The sequence below is a fragment of the Carcharhinus amblyrhynchos genome, chromosome 13 (genome assembly GCF_965287045.1).
Source record: "Carcharhinus amblyrhynchos chromosome 13, sCarAmb.v2.hapA, whole genome shotgun sequence".
In the NCBI taxonomy this organism is placed as follows: Eukaryota; Metazoa; Chordata; class Chondrichthyes; order Carcharhiniformes; family Carcharhinidae; genus Carcharhinus; species Carcharhinus amblyrhynchos.
This window is the reverse complement of record NC_137336.1, coordinates 62,890,004-62,909,901: the sequence shown is the minus strand read 5'-3', so window position 1 is coordinate 62,909,901 and position 19,898 is coordinate 62,890,004. Positions and strand designations below refer to the sequence as shown.

General features: G+C 43.5%; 1 protein-coding gene across 1 annotated transcript in view; it reads left to right on the top strand.

Annotated features, from left to right (window-relative positions):
* Positions 1–6,385: 6,385 nt before the first annotated feature.
* Positions 6,386–19,898, top strand: part of LOC145351949 (dedicator of cytokinesis protein 2-like) — a 595,946-nt gene continuing 582,433 nt past the window's right edge. Inside the window, exon 1 of the mRNA XM_080201765.1 lies at positions 6,386–6,486. Within this exon, the coding sequence (XP_080057891.1) occupies positions 6,444–6,486 (43 nt within the window). The 5' untranslated portion in view covers positions 6,386–6,443. The remainder of the gene's footprint in view (positions 6,487–19,898) is intronic.

Genomic DNA, 19,898 nt, shown 5'->3' with positions numbered 1-19,898 from the left:
CTGTTCTGCCTATTTCTGTTGTGTGCCATTGTGCCCAGTTCTTCCCACAACATCAGTATCGCCATGTTTAGGTGATGGGTCTGTCATAACTGAATAGCTGGAGGTATGTGAAAGCAGTGAGAGCTGGGGTAGCAGGCTGCAGCATTGCTAAGTGTGTAAGTGTGTGCATGGGAAGGTGGGGGTGAAATCTGAACAGAAGGTGAGAGTCCTGGGTGTCTTGGAGTGCTTCCCAGAGATTGATGGGTGTGTGATATATTGAGCAACATGAGCTGATACTCTGCTGATCGAGGAATGCCACGTAAGGAATCATTTATTGACCTTGGCCACTTGTACATCACCATTAGACTCTTGTGGTACTCATGCCCATCCTCAAGGAGTTGATCTCTCTGGTCACCTACTCCCACCCCCCTTCTGAGGGATATCCTTGGAGGTCTCCACTGCCCCCTCTGTGGAACTTTGCCATTTCTCCTTCTGCCCACCTGCGCCACCAATAGAATTGTAGAATTCCTACCATGCAGACGGAGGCCATTCAGCTCATCAAGTCACCACTGACTTGACAACAGATCACCCTACTGAGGCCCATCTCTCACCATACCCCCTGCCCCTGCTTCCCTAGAACTCCATGCATTTACCCCATTAATCCCTCAGTCCTACACATCTTGAGACACTAGCATGCAATTTAGCAAGGCCAATCCACTAATCAGCACACTTTTGCATCTTTCTAAACAATCTGTTTTCTATAACTTACAAAAACAGAAAATGCCGGAAAATCTCAGCAGATCTGACAACATTTGTAGAGAGAGAGAAAAGAGCCAACGTTACGAGTCTGGATGACCCTTTATCAGAGCCACTCCGCTCGCATTTCACTCAGGCCCAAATACCTCTTGTGCCTCATCTATCACAGTGGATCCCCCTGTCTATCCAACTGTTTAGTTTGCAAAAACTCACGTTGCAGTAATGTTTTAATGCAGGCAGGAAGGAATGGTGCCAGGGCCTCTTGCTGCATGAGACTAGGGAGAACATTATCTTTTTTGACCTGCTGTGAACTGGATAGCCAACCTATTGAAAATCAACAGTGTAATGCTTGAACTTTCTGATAAACTAATTCCAGAACTTTCTATTGGAAACTCCACTTTAATGATGCACAAAGTTAATTTTGTAGATATGATTCGTTGTCATATGGGTGAGAGGAGTTGAGTCATAGCACAGAAGTGTTCTCCTGTCATCCTCTTGGTCACCAATTAACTGAGTGAAAGGCAACCTATGCAGACCAGGAGGCTTCAACAATTAATTCCTGCTCAGTGCTGAGATTTCTGATCTCATTGATTAGATGTACTCAATTGTTTTGTGATGTCTCATCATTAATCAGGGCAGCGTAAAGATCAGTCTGTCCACCTTCCTTGCCCTGGTCTAGATAGGGATGCCTCACTAAGAGCTTTCCAGTCTGCTGACCTGTGGAACTGCAACTCAACCTGACTTGGTGCCTTCAATAGAAAGAGCGGCGGAACTCATCAAACCGAATGGCAAGGTGAAAAGACTTCCTGTCCACTGGCAGTTTGTGGTGTAACTGAAACGCCTTGGCTATGTGATTGTGCAGAGGGGAAGTTTTGTTTTAAATTTGTAGAAGGATTCATGAAACACCCTTATGTTGGCTGGCTGCCTTTGCTTACCCCTACCCACCCTCACTGGAGCCACAAACCCGTGAGGACACAACTAATGTCAGATACCTAAAAATACCACTTTGTTCTTGGTTGGATCATTAACCCTCCAAGATGTTTTTTAGACTATCTAGGAATTAAAATTAATGCCTGGGATATTTCTGCAAAAAAAATCCTAGGAAACAAATCGCACTGATGACTGCTTGGCAGGGCAGGACATTTGGAGGATGTATGGTAAAGCCTCTGAGGGACATGTCTACATGTTGCTGAGACCCCTTACTGCTGTTATCAGCATTGTGGGTCTCAGCTAAGGTTGTCCATGGTCAAGATTAAAAGAGGCTGTTGGAGGCAAAGTTATTGATCAACTTTATCTTTTATTTAACCTTCTAACTAGTACGAGACCCCACATAGAACCATCCCTCAGACTGCTCTTATTGTTCTTTGATCCTACAGCACTGATGGTGTACACTGTCTATACACATATTTAACATTAATCAATTAGGTAGTACAGAGCTTGAGCATTACTGAATGAAGAAGTGTGTTGTCGAAGCTTTTCATCTTGCGCTCATCTGCACTTTCTTCAACTAAATTTAAGCTTAGGGGACAGCCATTCACTGATTCATTCCCCCATGGTGATGCCTTGACCAATCCGAGTCAACCGGCGTGATTTGAATTTAAACAAAAGCTTGGCAGTTAACTATTCCTTGGTGCATTCTCCCTTGGTAATGCCTCTACCAATCAGAGTTTATTTGCTAACCCATCAGCACCTTCTTCTGAGCAGTATAAATTGTTGTTCGCTTTGTAATTTGCTATTCTTGTGAGTTTGTTCACTCTAGTATATTGAACAGACTAGTGCCTCTTGAAAATATTGAGGGGAAAATATCATCTAGAAATGGGAGAGTGAAGCTGTGGTAGAATCATAGAATCCCTACCGTAGAGAAGGAGGCCATTCAGCTCATCAAGCCTGCACTGACAACAATCCCACCTTGGACCTATCCCTGTAACTCCACATATTTACGCTGCTGGTCCCCCTGACACTAAGGGGCAATTTACATGGCCAGTCAACCTAACCTGCATATCTATGGACTGTGGGAAGAGACCAGGGCACTAGGAGGAAACCCATGCAGACATGGGGAGACTGCAAACTCCACACAGACAGTGACCCAAGCCGAAATTGAATCTGGGTCCCTGCCTCTGGGAGGCAGCAATGTTAACCACTGTGCTGCCCTGCGTGGAGAAGATCTGTCATGATTGTATTAAAAGGCGGTGCAAGCCCAAAGTGTGATTTGATCCATTCCTGTTCCTCTTGTACACTTAATGCTTGTGTTTCAATCACACCCTCATGATTTGCGGCTGTTGACTCACCTATTGGTGTGAAATCACACGTTTGCATCTAGTTGCTGAGGGAGGTCCCATTGCCACAGTTGTCCCACAAGACCTAGATACAGTTCTCTCCGTCACTCCTTGCAACTTGGTGGAACCTCTGCTCTCTGAACGTGACTCAGCAAAAGATAGAAATCAAAGTGAAAGAAGGGTGCAGATACTTTCTTCTCAACTGGGAAATCCAGACATAAGGTCGGGATTGAAAATATGGAACCCCATCAAGAATGAAACCACTGGAGGGAAGATGAAATAAAGCTAGATGACAAAAATATTAACTGATTTAATGATACCAAATTTCAATATGTTTAAAATTACAGAAGTTATTTAAGGGAATATATTCCTCTTTCAAAAGGGATCCAATTAAATTTGACACAAGCAGAGAATGAATGGACCTTTTCAAGATGGTGATGAATTTAAAAGCAGCTGAAAAGGGAACCTGGTTGAGGTTTTGGCAGAAAAGTGGACAGAATTAGAAAATCCTCAAAATACCGGCAATCTTGTGACAAAAATGGAATTGTCTTGTCCGGTCAATTTTAACTAGTGACTCTATTTATAAATAATGGATCAATGGTCCGGTGGTAGAAATTTCAGGGGCCGACGAAATCAAAATGGACTTGGGTATGCATCCAGTAATCCTGAGTACTTGTGGCATTGAAAAAGGAGTTCTGGGAATTTTTAACCCTACAGGCCCAGTCTCCAATCTCCACAATGGCAGTGTGGATGGTCTTTGTCGGTTATGCAGTAGTGGAAGCGATTTTAATAAAAAAGTTCGAAGACCTAAATGAGAGTGAAAATAGGAGAGTTTCAGATCTGCTTTTTCATTAAGGCCACATGTCCAATCTTATGCCATTTTCATGCACAATCTGTTTCCTGCCAGTAGGGGGATGGGGCAGGGCAGCAGCATACAGTAGAGGATGTGATCATGCATGTGCAAGAGAGCAGAGTGAACTGTCAGTTATCTCCACACCCTTGGATATCGCCAGCCTCCTGGCCAAATGGTTCCTCCTCCATCCCTCCAACCCATGCACGGCCCAGCTGATCACCATCCCCATCGGATCGCCTGTTGCAAAATGGGGAGCTTCCTCCCCCCCCGCTCACCTCTTCTTAGGCCCTGTCCCCATTCAGCCCCAGTCCCCTTGGCAGTGCCAGGGTGCTGGGCTGGCACTGCCCCCTATTCCTGACCTCTTGGGAGGGGGGAGCTCAATGACTTCTGGTCATCAGCGAGGTCATCAAGACAGGTCCCCACTGAGGAGGACCAAATGTGATCCTCACTGGTGAGGACCTTCACTGATGAGGCTGCTAAGGCAAGTGAGGCCAGACAATTGCATTCTGGGCTCACTAATAGTATTTAAATCCACATTTAAATGGATTTAAATATTGAGATCAGCCACGTGCAATTCCTGGAAATCTGGGCCTGGTATGATCGCGAGAAGTGAGAAACCAAGTGCAAACCCAATTTTCATCTCTCTCATGATCTTACCACTTGCCCACCCATCGACTGTTGGGACAAGAGGATAAAATCATTCCCAATGAATCGGAGTCTGACTTCATTCTATGCCTATACTTGGCACGCTGTAAAGCTGACTGTCGGTTCATTAACATCTGATTTGTGCTCACAATGAAGGGCACTTTCACCACTCGTGCAAGGGGCAGGGAGCAGTCATTGTCCCATTCATGAAAGGAAGTGCTTCAATGGGGAGGTCACATTTCCCTAGGCAGCTCCAAGCCGTGCACTTGAGTGATCCATTTCAAGCGAACTGGGGGACAGATCACTCACCTTCCCAATATCTGAATTGGCATCAGCTTCAGAAAAACAGAAGAAATTTGAAATTACGTTTTGGGCTACTATTGCTTCCAGGAGCTTCCCCAAGTGACTAATTCAATACCCCACTTTTTAATTCAAGCTACAGTTTCTGTGTATTAGTGACAATGTGCTCCATTTTCAGAAGTGCCATCTCACAGACTAGATACTCGACTCTGGCCACCTGTTATTAGCCATGGTCTAATAGTAGCAGTCTCAGGGCAGAGTCAGAGATTGTGGCTTCCAATCCCACTCCAGAGGCTTGAGATTTAAGATCCTAACAACACTGTATTATTCTTATGTGAATAATCATGGGGACATGAACTGTATGTCCTCGGCAATATATACCACGCAACCAATGTCAATAAGCCAGAATAAATTATCATTATCATATTGTGTTCAAGTGTAAATTAACTTCCATTTTCCCTATTTTGCAACAGCGATTAAACTTGAAATAGTTCTTTGGCTATAAAAACACATTGGAACACCATACTGTTGTGAAAGGTGCTATATAAACGCAAGTTCTTTCTCGCACTGTAATATCGCAAAGTAATTTTGGAACTGACAAAGAGCAGGCATCCTAGTGCTTGCCGTGTGTGTGCCAGTAATGATCAAGGAGAGTGTGAAGAATATAGTATTACAATCATAGTTAGGGTGTAGAGAAAGATCGGCTTAATATAAGGTAATTCTCTTCAAAATCTGATGGCATTAGGGAAGAAGGTGTCCTTGAGTTGGTTGGAATGTGTTCTCAGAATTTGTTGCTGGAATTTTACTGCCTCGCCCAGCTGAGGCTCATAAGGCCAACGGAGAATGCTGTTCTGTAAGCCTCACCTGCCTGATAAAATTCCAGCCTGTATCTTTTTCCTGACGGAAGAAGGTGGAAGAGAGTATGCCTGGGGGGCGTGGGGTTCAATGTGGTCAAATTTATTACTGCCTGGAACAACAGGCAGAGTCAATTCCTATCATCTCCTCACTCACACCAGAGTTTCAGCCAAGAGTTCGGACAAATTATACGCTTGTCTGAAGTTCCCCATGTTCCCTGAGTCCGTACTTCTTTGAGGAGGTCCCATTGTAAAATGATTGCATCTAAGGAAGAGATTCCTTCCCAACTGGGTCTTTCTCACGAATTCTGAAATGGATAGAGAAGTCCCTTTAATCACATGGACCAACCAAGTTTATAACAGGATGTTACATAAAATTGAAGCACTTGTCTCAAAAGGGCAGAACAGTAGAAGGAACAACTTACTTCCACTTTGCATGTGTGCCAATCTTGACATAGAAAATTGTTCTGGGACACTACTTTGTTAAAATATATCAATGCAAGTCAGGAGACTGTAATGTATAATGGCTTGGAGTGGGGACTACCTTTATTTCTTCCACCTTTGTTCTTATGAAATATTTTGATCAAGCCCAATTTAAATCATTCCCCCAGCACCATTGCTTGCACCTTGCCGCCTTTGTGGTTGCAACGTCAGCACTGGCCCATACAGAAGTTTCCGGATACACTAAAGCGAAAGCACTTCAGGCGCAGCTTTGCAAGACCTCAGTTTTGCTGGTCGTTAGCTGCGTCGCGAGGAACGACCTGCAGTGTTAATTGAACCATGCCTTCTTGGAGCAGGACAGTCAGGGAGAAATATGGAGTGGGTAAGGGAAATCAGCTTTCATTCTTTCACAAACGACGTACCATAAAGTGAGTTAAAAGTCGTCCAAATTGCTCACTTTTCTGTAAGACTGCCTGTCAACAGGATGTGGGTAGCTTGTTTCAAAAGTGGTGCTGTTCAAGGAGACTAAATGAAAAGTTAACACGAGATGGTACAAATCTAAAGTAGAATTAAACAAATGCAAAAAAAAAGGAAGTTACTCTTTCTCTCTGCGCAACTGTTCTTAACGGTTCACAGTTAACCAAATTTGCAACGTGTTTCCCTGCCTGGGGTTCAAGTTTCACTGGCTAAATGTTTTGCCGAGTTGTTCTCTGCCCAGCAACATACTTGATGCATTTGGCAAGCCAGAACCTGAAAATAGGCACCTGTTAAGCACTTCTAGTCATGGATAAATAATAGAGGAAGTGAGATGTGTGGCTAATTCATGGCGTCTGTTTCCACAATGTTGTTGAGGAACTTGTTCGTCACACAAGAGCAGCTTGCAACTCCAGATTTAGCTTCCTAAATCCTATGCCAAGCCTGACACTTAGATCCTAGATTTCAAATATAATGCTGCAACTTGGTACATTGCACGAGAGATATTAGGACATCTATGAATAGAGTTTGTGGTTGTGGTTCTGTATTTAAAAAGTAATCTCCCATCCCAGTCACTCTTCTGATTTGTCATTACCTCAGAAAATATGGCGGATGTGTCAGTGTGTGGTTTAATTGTGGTTAGCCGTTTAATTGGCAGAAATGCAAAAGAAATTTGCTGTTTGACAGCTTGCCCTTTGCAAGAGACTTATGCATTTTCTCTGCAGCCATCTTAAATGTTGTTACACACTAATCAGCTGGGCAGTGAACACAGAATGAGGGTTAGAATCACTTCAGCTTGTAAGATGTAGGCCACCATCTTTCACGGAGACACAGCAAGGTAATCATAATGTTCAGGCTGTTGTTCTGACACTGACCTGAGGCGCTTATTGTCGACTGAATATTAGCGGCTAGGCCTAATGGCCCAAATCTGTCTTATCCTCTAGAGTCACCCATACTTGAGACCTGACAAAGGGCCATGCTATCTGATACATCCAGTGGTCTTACAGTGCAGGAGGGGCTGCTCAAATGTTCAAGAATGTAGATTTTAAAGATTATTGTATTTACCCCTGTTGCAATGCACAGAGTCCTCTCCCTGATTCACTACAGTGAAGTTTTCTTAGCACTTCACTGACAACATCTCCTAAATATAAATCAGTTAGGACTTCTTAATAATTCTCCTATTGAGTAACATGGAGCTGTAGAGACCAGAAGGATGATAGCTTTGTATTGAATTACAGGATCTCAGCCGCAGTATAAGAGTTAGTCCCACCAGTCATCACCGTTGCAGGGACTTAAGAGCCTTCTGATTGGTTACCAGCTCTTGGAGGTGGGATATCCTGACTCAATGGGGCAGAAGCCATGATTTTAGGAAACTAATCGTCTGAAACTTGTGAAATTAAGTCTTGGCTTCCAAGTTTGGTGGAGGCAAGCTGACCCTAATGGACCAGGACAACTGTTTTTGATAAGAGAGGGGATTAAGGGTTATGGGGAGAGGGCGGGAAAGTGGAACTGAGCCACGACAGATCAGCCATGATCTTATTGAATGGCGGGGCAGGCTCAAAGGGCCAGATGGCCTACTCCTGCTCCTATTTCTTATGTTCTTATGTTCTTAAATCCTGCTCCTAATAACTATCTGGGCAAACCCAATTGGAAATGACCCTGGTTAGTTAAGGCATCTTTAATGACCCCAACCTCACAGTAACATACATGCACTGAAATAAGAAAAGTTACAGTATGGACATTGGAGATTCAGTCCATTCAATCCATGTTGTTATTTGTATCCCACTCAAATAAATATTTTCAATTACATTTAGCAACCCTCTTGGCATTTGCCTTCAACCCCTTTTACTTCAGCTACTTACCTGTGTGGGATCCTTTGTATGGTTCACTTCAGTTAAAAGACTTCATTTTAAGATAGTCCTGTCTATGTAACTAACTATGCTAAATTTCAAAGCTAACTTAGCCACATTGTAAAACTCAGCTGGGAATGCTGGGATGAGCTTGGAAAGTTGACTGCATTCTTTGAACGTAATCCTGCAAGGTAAACAGGCTTTCTCATAAGACAAAACAGAAGCTTTCATGGCTACACAGCTGCCAGTTGTTTAAGAAAGTTAGAGGCACAGTTTGTACCAGCAATTTCAATAATACAGATTATGAAAAATGTATATCGTGCATCTCACTGTGTGCTTTTGAGTTCATTGTCCAGTCATTTTTTGAGTTCAGTGAGTATTCAAAATTAGCACAGGGGGCTGACAGTGAAGGAACCAATTTCTCCAAGTTAACCTTTCTCTTTCTTTTTCATTTCTGTAGTATTAATTTTCAGTTTTATTCAATAAAGAAAATCATTTAAAAAATTGTACCAAGTTCTGCCTACGCCTATTCTAAGGATTGAATGGACCCTACAACTGGATAAGGCATGGCTCAGTGGTAACGCTGTTGGCTCTGAGTATTAAGATTGTGAGTTACATACAAACATGCAACTTAGGAGCAGGAGTAGGCAGTTCAGCGACATCACCACCCCCCCCCCCCCCCCCCCCCCCCCAACCCCGCCTGCAAGCCTGCTCCACCATTCAATAGGATCATGCTGATCTGATTGTAGCCTCAATTCCACTTTCCTGCTTGACCCCCCTTTGTCAATCAAAGATCTTTCTAACTCAACCTTGAATGTATTCAATGACCCAGCCTCTACTGCTCTCTGGGGAAGAGAATTCCACAAACCAATGTCTGTCTCTGAGAGGAAAGGAATCAATCTCATCATCAACTTAATTAAAAGACACCTTATTTTTAAATTGTGTCCCCTGGTTCTAGTCTCTCCCACACAGGGAAACCTCCTTTTAATATCCACCCCGTTTTATCAGAACCTTGGCTTCAGGTTCCACTCCAGCGATCTGAGCAGAAACAACAGGGCTGACACTCCGTGCATTCCTGACAGAGTGCTATGCTACTGAAGGTGTCGCCTTTCCACCAAGATACCAGCTGATAGCTCAGCTGAACATAGAATGATAGAATCGCTACAGTGCAGAAGGAGGCCATTCAGCCCATTGAATCTACACCAACTGCAATCCCATCAGGCCCTATCCCCATGACCTTACTTATTTACCCTACTAACCCCCTGACATTGAAGGGCAATTAGCATGGCCAATCAACCTAACCCACACATCTTTGGAGAGACATGGAATATCCTATTCAAAGAAAAGCAGGAAGATTCTTCCCAGTATCCTGGCCAATATTTATCCCTCAGCAGAAACAGAATTCTTGATTGTAAATTAGCTGCTGTGTTTCCTACATTACAAGAAAACTATGCTTCACAAGTGATTCGTTGGCTATAAAGTGCTTTGAACCATAGGCCTGGATTCTCACTGAGTCTGAACAAATTGGCTGAGTCCTGATACTGGGATTCTTAGTCTCCTCCCACCCATTCTCATTTCCAACTCCATTGCAGGTATGGAAAGTTTGAACAACACCGCCCCCCCCCCCCCCCCCCAATAGTTTTAATGCACTTTGGCCCCCTCTAAGTAGACGTGGTTGGTGCCATCTCTGTGGAGTCACAAACTTTAGGGACTCTCAGTCTCAAGTAGGGAAAAACAGCAACCTTCAAATTGACTCTTTTGATTGACCTACTAGCTTTGAGAAACAGGGCTACTTGTTTGTGCAGTTTCAATAGGGTTTGTTGTCAAAGGTGTTTTTAGATTGTTTGACTGGCAATGTTAAGGTGTTCTGAAAAGATTATTTGATCATTTCAAATTCTTCCCATTGCTATTAGATTTCTATGAGCCTCAGGGAGACTGGATAAGTGGCTATGGGAGATACATTGGGGAGAAAGGAGGGGGGTCATAGGGATGTGAGGGGGCATGGAGAAGACATGGGAGATATGTGGGAAGAATGGGGGTGAAGGATTGAGGGCCTGGTATTCATCATTGCACCTGGGGCCATGTCCCAGTAAATGGGGACCGGCATTCTAGCCTGCTGGCTTTGCCATCCGCTTTTCTCTATTGCTGCCAAAGGCTTAACTCCAGAGGTGGCAGACCTGGCACCATCCCACCTCTGTGCCCCAGGTACAAAAATATAGCAGGCAGAACATTTCTGAAGGAGACAGATCTGCTCCATTAGAAAGTTTCCAAACTGAACATTCTTGCCTCCTCGATAAAGATCCAGTCCATGATATCATGGAATCACAGCATTGTAGATTTCAGTGAAAGTCCATTTGGCGTCTACAATTTGCTGGTTCTTCCAAAGAGCAATCAAACTTGTCTCAATCCCCTGTTCTTGCCACATATCAATAGCTTTTCTTTTTCTTTCACTTATTTATCCAACTCCCTTTTGATGGCTATTATTGGATTTATATCTGTCACCCTCTTAGGTAGCACATTTCAAACCCTCAGTTGTTGCAGAAAAAGAAACATTTTGTTCACGTTGCCTTTTGCTTTTTTGCCAATCACGTTAAATTGTGCCCTGTAATTAATAGCTGACCAGCCATTGGAAGCAGCTTGGAACATCCTGAACTCATATAAGCTGCCCATTATATTTCTGTTTTTCATCATTTCTTCCTTTGAGGCACAGGAGCTATAATGTCCCATATGGTTCTTTGTTTTTGTTTGATTAGATTTTGTGTTCATCAAAATGCTGAATGTTGGCAGTGGAAATGAAACGCTTCCTCAGACGACCTGTACCTTCTAGGACTGAAAACTGGGTTAAAACAACAGCTTACCATTCTCTTCCTAAATGTGGACTAATTGCCTGTTCTATCAATTGTCCTTGTTTGGATAACTTTGAGGGTGGCCCTCATGCAAAAGATTCTTTCCTCAGAAGTAAAATCATGTTTCAGGCCCTTTTCATTGTAAATGGAAACTAACTATTTCTCCTGCAGATACTTCTACTGCCTAACTTAATGATTTCATTTATCCATCGATTCTAGTCCATTTTCTTTAGTCTTCCAATTCCAGTGCACCACCCATTACATTTAAATCTTAGCCCCAAATCTCTGCATTCTGTTACTTTCCTACCCACATTTAGGAGCCCTCTCAGCATCCAGCTCTTTGACTATACACTTCAGTCATCTTTTTCTTCTTACTGCTCAGTATCTATTGCCAAAGAATTTATAGTTTGATCATTTGCAAATGCTTTGGGCATTGTATTGCAACACCATTTCTTTCCAAACAGACAAATGCCAAATCTAGATATGAGATGAAGAATAAGAACATAAGAACATAAGAACATAAGAAATAGGAGCAGGAGTAGGCCATCTAGCCCTTCGAGCCTGCCCCGCCATTCAATAAGATCATGGCTGATCTGTCGCTGCTCAGTTCCACTTTCCCGCTTTCTCCCCATAACCCTTAATCCCCTCGCTTATCAAAAACCCATCAACCCGCGTCTTGAAAATATTTAGCGAGGCAGCCTCCACCACTTCAACGGGCAGAGAATTCCAGAGATTCACCACCCTTTGAGTGAAGAAGTTCCTCCTCAACTCCGTTCTAAACCACCCCCCTTTTATCTTGAGGCTGTGCCCCCTAGTCCTACTGTCTTTTTTGAGCGGGAAGAGTCTCTCCACCTCTATCCTATCCATCCCATTCATCATCTTATACGTCTCAATGAGATCTCCCCTCATTCTTCTAAACTCTAACGAGTACAAGCCCAGTTTATTCAGCCTCTCCTCATAGCTCAACCCCCTCAACTCCGATATCAGCCTAGTAAACCTCCTCTGCACTCCCTCCAAGGCCAAAATATCTTTGCGCAGGTGCGGCGCCCAAAACTGCACACAGTACTCCAGCTGCGGCCTCACCAATGCCCTATACAGCTGCAGCAAGACCTCCCTACTTTTATATTCAATCCCCCTCGCTATGAAGGCCAGCATCCCATTTGCCTTCCTGACCACCTGCTGCACCTGCAAGCTGGGTTTTTGCGACTCATGCACAAGGACCCCGAGGTCCCTCTGCACCGTCGCCTGCTGCAGTTTTTCGCCCCGTAAGTAATAGTCCTTCCTACCATTCTTCCTACCAAAGTGGACCAGCATTGGACTGTAAGGTCCAGATTGACATTCTGTAATGGAGGCACTGGACAATTTTGTGAGTCATAGCATCATAGAAACTCTACAGCGCAGAAAGAGGCCACTTGACCCATCGAGTCTGCACTGACCACAATCCCACCCAGGCCCTACCTCCATATCTCTACATATTTACCTGCTAATCTCTCTAACCTACACACTAAGGGGCAATTTTAACATGACCCATCTATCTAACCCACACATCTTTGGACTGTGAGAGGAAACTGGAGCACCCGGAGGAAACCCATGCAGATATGAGGAGAAGGTGCAAACTCCACACAGAGTGGACCAATAATTGTAAAATCTTTGTGCTAACAGGAATGATCAAGGAAGAGAAACAATTATCGGGTGACTTCTTGACAGTCAACTGAAAATGTGCAACAAAAACAATCAGTACTTACTGTAGAGTGTAATTTAGATTAAGGGTTACCTGGACATCTTCAGACATGAATAAGAGACAGATGCTACAGATATCTATACAGTTGACAGCTGTGATAACCTCCAAGAGATCCATGGGGTAATCACTAATTGATCTCCCTGTGGGGCATGTTGAGTTCCCCTGGTAACAGGTAATGGCTTACCCAGCTGGAACTCATGCTTTTTACAAAGCAGACCCAGGACTGTGCCTGCTGATCTACTTGTCGCAGGCAGGGACTAATGTGTGTAGACTATGGTAGTGATTTTACTTTGCGTTCTGTAATAAAATATGTTTCTTTCCAGTCGGGCTTCCTGTGTTATTACAACAGCAAAAGGGTCTTCAGTGGCTAGCTACAAGTGGGATGAGCCTTCCTAATTTGACTTAGGAATGAAGGCCTAAATTTTCCAGCTATTCCTGCCAGTGGGATCCTCCGGTCCCACCGATGGTTAAACCCCCCCACTGTGGTAGACGGTGTGAACAACATGAAAATCCATTGACAGTGGTAGGACTGGAAGATCCCGTCACTGGCCAATGATAGGAGACCTCCACCGCTGCAAAACATGCTATACGGGGGGGGGGGGAGAGGGGGGATCCCACCCAAATGAATGAGAAATTCAGGGCACAGTTTGGGGTGAGAGCAGCATGGAATAGGAGGGTGAGAGACAGAAAGTGAGAGAAGGTTTGGACAGAGACATGCAAAGATGAGCTGTGGAGTTCACCAAAGGGAACAATTAGTGGTGGTGATGCTTATGGTTTATTTGAGATTGGAAGTGCTATTTTGAGAAGAAAAATTTCTCAACGTCTCTGGTTCAGGATAGAGAGACATCTCGAATTCAAAACTACTGTTGCTGAAGGAATGATTTTGGAAAAGCCCCATTGCATTGGGCAATGAGTTAGGATCAACAGGCATTTTAATGTGTAAAGCTGGAAGGGAAGTTAGATGGTATCATCAAGCAGTGTAAGAAGAGCTAAGGAAACTGCCTTGCTCGATCCTACCTTAAGAATGATGAAGTCTGACAGATTATGTATTTGTAAAAATTTTTTGATGAGATATGGGTGTCGCTGGCAAGGCCAGCATTTGTTGCCCAGTCTTAATTGTCCTTGAAATGAGTAGTTTGCTAGATCATTTCAGAGGACCAACAATCCACATTAATGTCACACATAAAGAGATCAGGTTTCCTTCCTTAATGGAACCATATGGGTTTTTATGACCATCAGTGATCACCATTACTAACTGTACCATTATTTTCCAGATTTTATTTAAATTTCACCAGCTACCGTGGTGGGACTTGAACTCATGTCCCCGTATCATTTACCTGGCTTCTGGATTACAAGTCCAGTGACATGATCACTACCATCATCTCCCCTTGCTAAGAAAGAGAGACTTTCAGGAGGAGATCCACTGTGTCACCTCCAATAAGGAATATGGATGCTAGAATGAATGTGTAATTTTAGAAATAGGAGTTTCCCGCTCCTCATTTCATTTTTATTCACTTGTCCCTGAAAGTGATACATTTTTAGAGTAGTTTTCAGCCTTTCGTATATCTCCCCACTGACTCATCTGTGCACATGAGCCAAAATAGTGATTACTGGCAAGCCCACCAGTCAGGAGGTGAGTTGAATCAAATCCTGTCTTTACCTAATGTCTGCACTTAAACAGATTCCAGTGAGGGAGACTGAGAGCAGGACTCTGAGCTGATTCTAGTCCATTCATGGTTAAGGGTCACTGAGTCCATTTGAGGCCTCTCTGTCTGACTAACATCAACAATCAGGCAGCACAATGGTTAGCATTGCTGCCTCACAGCACCAGGGGCCTGGGTTTGATTCCTGGCTGAGTCACTGTCTATGTGGAGTTTGCATGCTCTCCCCGTGTCTGCGTGGGTTTCCTCCGAGTGCTCAGGTTTCCTCCCACAGTTTGAAAGATGTGCTGGTTAGGTGCATTAGCCATACTAAATTCACCCTGAGTGTATCCGAGCAGGTGCCAGAGTATGGCGTCAGGGGGATTTTCACAGTAATTTTGCAGTGTTAATGTAAGCCTACTTGTGATACTGATAAATTAACGAAACATAAACTAACTATCCAACCTTGAGTTACAGTTATATAGGACTAACCAGTACAGAAACAGGCCGTTCAGCCCACCTAGTCTATATTAACATTTATGCTCCGCATAAGACTTCTCCTAACCTTCTTCACCCAACACACTTAACATATTCTTCAATTTCTTCAATTTGGGGCAGCAGGGTGGCACAGTGGTTAGCACTGCTGCCTCACGGCGCCACGGGCCTGGGTTCAATTCCAGCCTTGAGTCACTGTCTTTGTCTGTGTGGAGTTTGCACATTCTATCCGTGTGTGCATGTTTCCTCCAGGTGCTCTGGTTTTCTCCCACAATCCAAAGATGTGTGGGTTAGGTTGATTGGCCATGCCAAATTGACCCTCATGTCAGGGGGTTAGAAGGGTAAATATGTGGAGTTATGGGAGGAAGGCCTGGGTGGGATTGTGGTTGATAAAAATTTGATAGGCCGAATGGCCTCCTTCTCCAGTGTAGAGTTTCTATGATTCTATTATTCTCTGATTCTTCCTTCCTCATGACTTTTCTAGCTTCCCCTAAAACATATCCATGCTATTCAGTTCAAGTGCTCCTTGCAATTAACCGATTCAAACTACTCTTTGGATAAGGAAGTTGCTCCTGAATTCTTGATTGAATTTATTAGTGACTATAAAAACATAAGAACTAGGAGCAGGAGTAGGCCATCTAGCCCTTTGAGCCTGCTCCGCCATTCAATAAGATCGTGGCTGACCTGAAGTAGATCAGTTCCAATTTCCCGCTTTCTCCCCATAACCCTTAATTCCCTTGTCTATCAGAAACCTATCTACCCATGACTTAAGTATATTTAGCGAGGTAGCCTCCACCACTTCGGGCAGAGAATTCCAGAGATTCACCACCCTTTGAGTGAAGAAGTTCCTCCTCAACTCCGATCTAAATTGCACCCCCCTCTAGAGGGCTGTACCCTCTAGTCCTGCTATCCTTTCTAAGCGGGAAGAATCTCTCTACCTCTATCCTATCCATCCCCTTCATTATCTTATACGTCTCTGTAAGATCCCCCCTCAGCCTTCTAAACTCCAATGAGTACAGACCCAGTCTATTCAATCTCTCTTCTTAGGCTAACCCCCTCATCTCCGGTATCAACCTAGTGAACCTTCTCTGCACTCCCTCCAAGGCCAATGTATCTTTCCGCAAGTGCGGCGACCAAAACTGCACACAGTACTCCAGCTGCGGCCTCACCAGTACCCTGTACAGTTGCAGCAAGACCTCCCTGCTTTTATATTCTATCCCCCTCGCTATAAAGGCCAGCATACCATTCACCTTCTTGATCACCTGCTGCACCTGCAGACTGGGTTTTTGCGATTCGTGCACAAGGACTCCCAGGTCCCTCTGTACCGTAGCATGCTGCAGCTTTTCGCCTTTGAAATAATAATCCCTCCTACTATTATTTCTGCCAAAGTGGATAATCTCACACTTGCTAACATTATACTCCATCTGCCAGGTCCTCGCCCACTCACTCAGCCTATCCAAATCTCTCTGCAGACTTTCCACACTCTCCACGCAATTTGCTTTTCCATTCATCTTTGTGTCATCAGCAAATTTCGTTACCCTACACTCAGCCCCCTCCTCCAGATCATCTATGTAAATGGTAAACAGTTGAGATCCCAGCACCGATCCCTGCAGCACTCCACTAGTCACCAGTGTGGAGTATCTTTTAACTATGATCATTTGAACTCTCTTCAAGTGGAAACATGGACATACAGTTCCAATAGCAAATTATAAATCTTTAAGCACCCTTGGTAGGAGCATACTTGCTGTCTTCTGTTCAATTCTAGGCACCACACTATAGGAAAATGATCATGATGTTGAACCGGGTGGTGAGGAGATTTACTAGAATGGTATCAAGAGTTGAGGGACATCATTTGTGTGGAGAATCTAGAGAAGTTGGGATTGTTCTCCTTAGATCAGCGAAAATTCCGGGGAGATTTGATAGAGATGCTCAAAAATTTGAGGGTATTTACAAGAACAGTTAGGGGAGAAATTGTTTTCATTATCAGACGAGTCAATAATCAGACAATATTTTGTAACTTGCACAAGAATGTGAGGAGGTTGGCAATGTTTTTACACAGCACATTGTTATGATCTGGGAAGCTCGGGCTGAAAGGGTGGGGAAAACAGAGCCAATGGTCACTTTCATAAAGGATTTGGTTATAAACTTGAAAAATCAGTGTGACTAAGGGGCAAGGAATTGGACTTACTGGATAGCTCTTTCAAAGAGACAGATCTAACAGGATGGCCTGAATATGGCATCCTTCTGTGCTGTGAGGTTCAATGATTTGTTTCTGGTTACTGGCTCGGATAAAGTCTAGGAAGATACTTTTGTGAGAAGTGCAAATCAGCTTGGAGTTATTAATGTCAGGGCGAAGAAGAGGATACGGGTGAGGTTTGATGTCATTTGGCATAGAAAGGTGTCTGCAGAGGGGGACTAATTAAAAAAACACAGCTAGGATGGCATCTTATCTGAAGATGGACTATTAGAGACATGTCTGTCAGGGATAACGAATGCTAAGCTGGGAAGAGAATCAGCAGAAGAACAATCATTTCTTTAAAGTAGGGAACGATTAGAGAATGAAGCCAAAATGATTGATCCAGGCTGTGAGCAATGGTTGAATAGCACTTTAAGTTTCCTGTAGCTTAAGAAAAAATAATGTTCATACTGAGCTTAATAAATAATGAGCTTCAATAATAAGCGTCTACAAATACATAAAGGCCAAAAGAGTAACTAGGGAGAGATTAGGACCTCTTAAGGATCAACAAGGTCATCTGTGTGCAGATCCACAAGAGATGGGTGAGATCCTAAATTAATATTTCTCATTAGTATTTACTGTTGAGAAAAGCGTGGATGTTAGGGAACTTAAGGAAATAAATAATGATGTCTTGAATAGTGTACATATAATGGAGAAGGAGGCGCTGGAAGTCTTAAAGCGTGTCAAAATAGATAAATCCCTGGGACCTGATGAGTGTATCCCAGATCATTGTGGAAGGCTAGGGAGGAAATTACGGGTCCCCTAGCAGAGATATTTGAATCATTGATAGTCACAGGTAAGGTGCCTGAAGGTTGGAGGGTGGCAAATGTTGTGTCTTTGTTTAAGAAATTCTGTAGGGAAAAGCCTGGGAATTACGGGCTGGTGAGCCTCACATCTGTGGTGAGTAACTTGTTGGAAGGTGTTTTGAGAGACAGGATCTACAAGCATTTAGACATGGAAGGGCTGATTAGGGACAGTCAGCACGGCTTTGAGTGGAAAATCATGGCTCGCAGATTTGATTGAGTTTTTTGAAGGGGTAACCAAGAAAGTAAATGAGGACAGTGCAGTTAAAGTTGTCTACACGGACTTTAGCAAGGCCTTTGACAAGGTACCACATGGTAGGTTGTTGCATAAGGTTAAATCTCACAGGATCCAGGGTGAGGTATCTAAATGGATGCAAAATTGGCTTGATGACAGAAGCCAGAGGGTGGCTGTAGAGGGCTGTTTTTCAGACTGGGAGCCTGTGACCAGCGTGTGCCTCAGGGATCGGTGCTGGGTCCACTGTTATTTGTCACTTATATCAATGATTTGGATGATAATATAGGGGACATGGTTAGTAAACTTGCAGATGACACCAAGGCTGGTGGCATAGTGGACAGTGAAGAAGGTTATCATGGATTGCAATGGGATCTTGATCAATTGGGTCAGTGGGCTGACGAATGGCAGATGGAGTTAAATTTAGACAAATGTGAGGTGATGCATTCTGGTAGATTGAACCAGGGCAGGACTTACTCAGTTAATGGTGGGACGTTAGGGAGAGTTGAGAGTTATGGAACAAAGAGATCTAGAGGTACAGGTTCATAGAAAGTGGAGTCACAGGTAGACAGAGTGGTGAAGAAGGCATTCAGCATGCTTGGTTTCATCAGTCAGAACATTGAATACAGGAGTTGGGATGTCTTGTTGAAGTTGTACAAGACATTGGTAAGGCCACACTTGTGTACAGTCCGGTCTCCCAATTATAGAAAGGATATTATTAAATTAAAAAGACTGCAGAAAAGATTTACTAGGATGCTACTGGGATTTGATGGTTTGAGTTACAAGGAGAGGCTGGATAGAATGGGATTGTTTTCTCTGGAGTGTAGCATACTGAGGGGCGATCTTATAGAGGTCTATAAAATAGTGAGGGGCATATAACAGTTAAATAGTCAATATCTTCTCCCAAAGGTAGGGGGGTCTAAAACTAGAGGGCGTAAGATTAAGGGGAGAGGGAGAGAGATACAAAATGGACCAGAGGTGCAGTTTTTTCACACACTGGGTGGTGAGTGTCTGGAACAAACTGTCAGAGGTAGCAGTAGAGGTGGGTACAATTTTGTCTTTTAAAAAGCATGTTACATGGGTAAGATGGGTATAGAGCGATATGGGCCAAATGCCCATGTAATTGAGACTAGCTTAGGGGTTTTAAGAAAAAGGGTGTCATGAACAAATTGGGTCTGTTTTGATGCTGTAAACCTCTATGACTATGATCACAGAAGAATTGCAATTATTATCAATTGTAAATTGGCTTCATTTTTTATTTCCATCTCTTGTTTCCCATACACTGTGCAAACTGCCCCATTCATGAACTAGACAGAATCTCTATTACAATTGAAGTCTTTTTCCTTAAAGCTTTTAAGTTGCCTAAACAATTTGAGAATGTGATAATTATTTTATTGAACCAATACGGCAGATCACAAATTCAAATATGATAGATTGGGAATCTGAATTTTTAAAAAAAAATCAGAAATAAAACAAT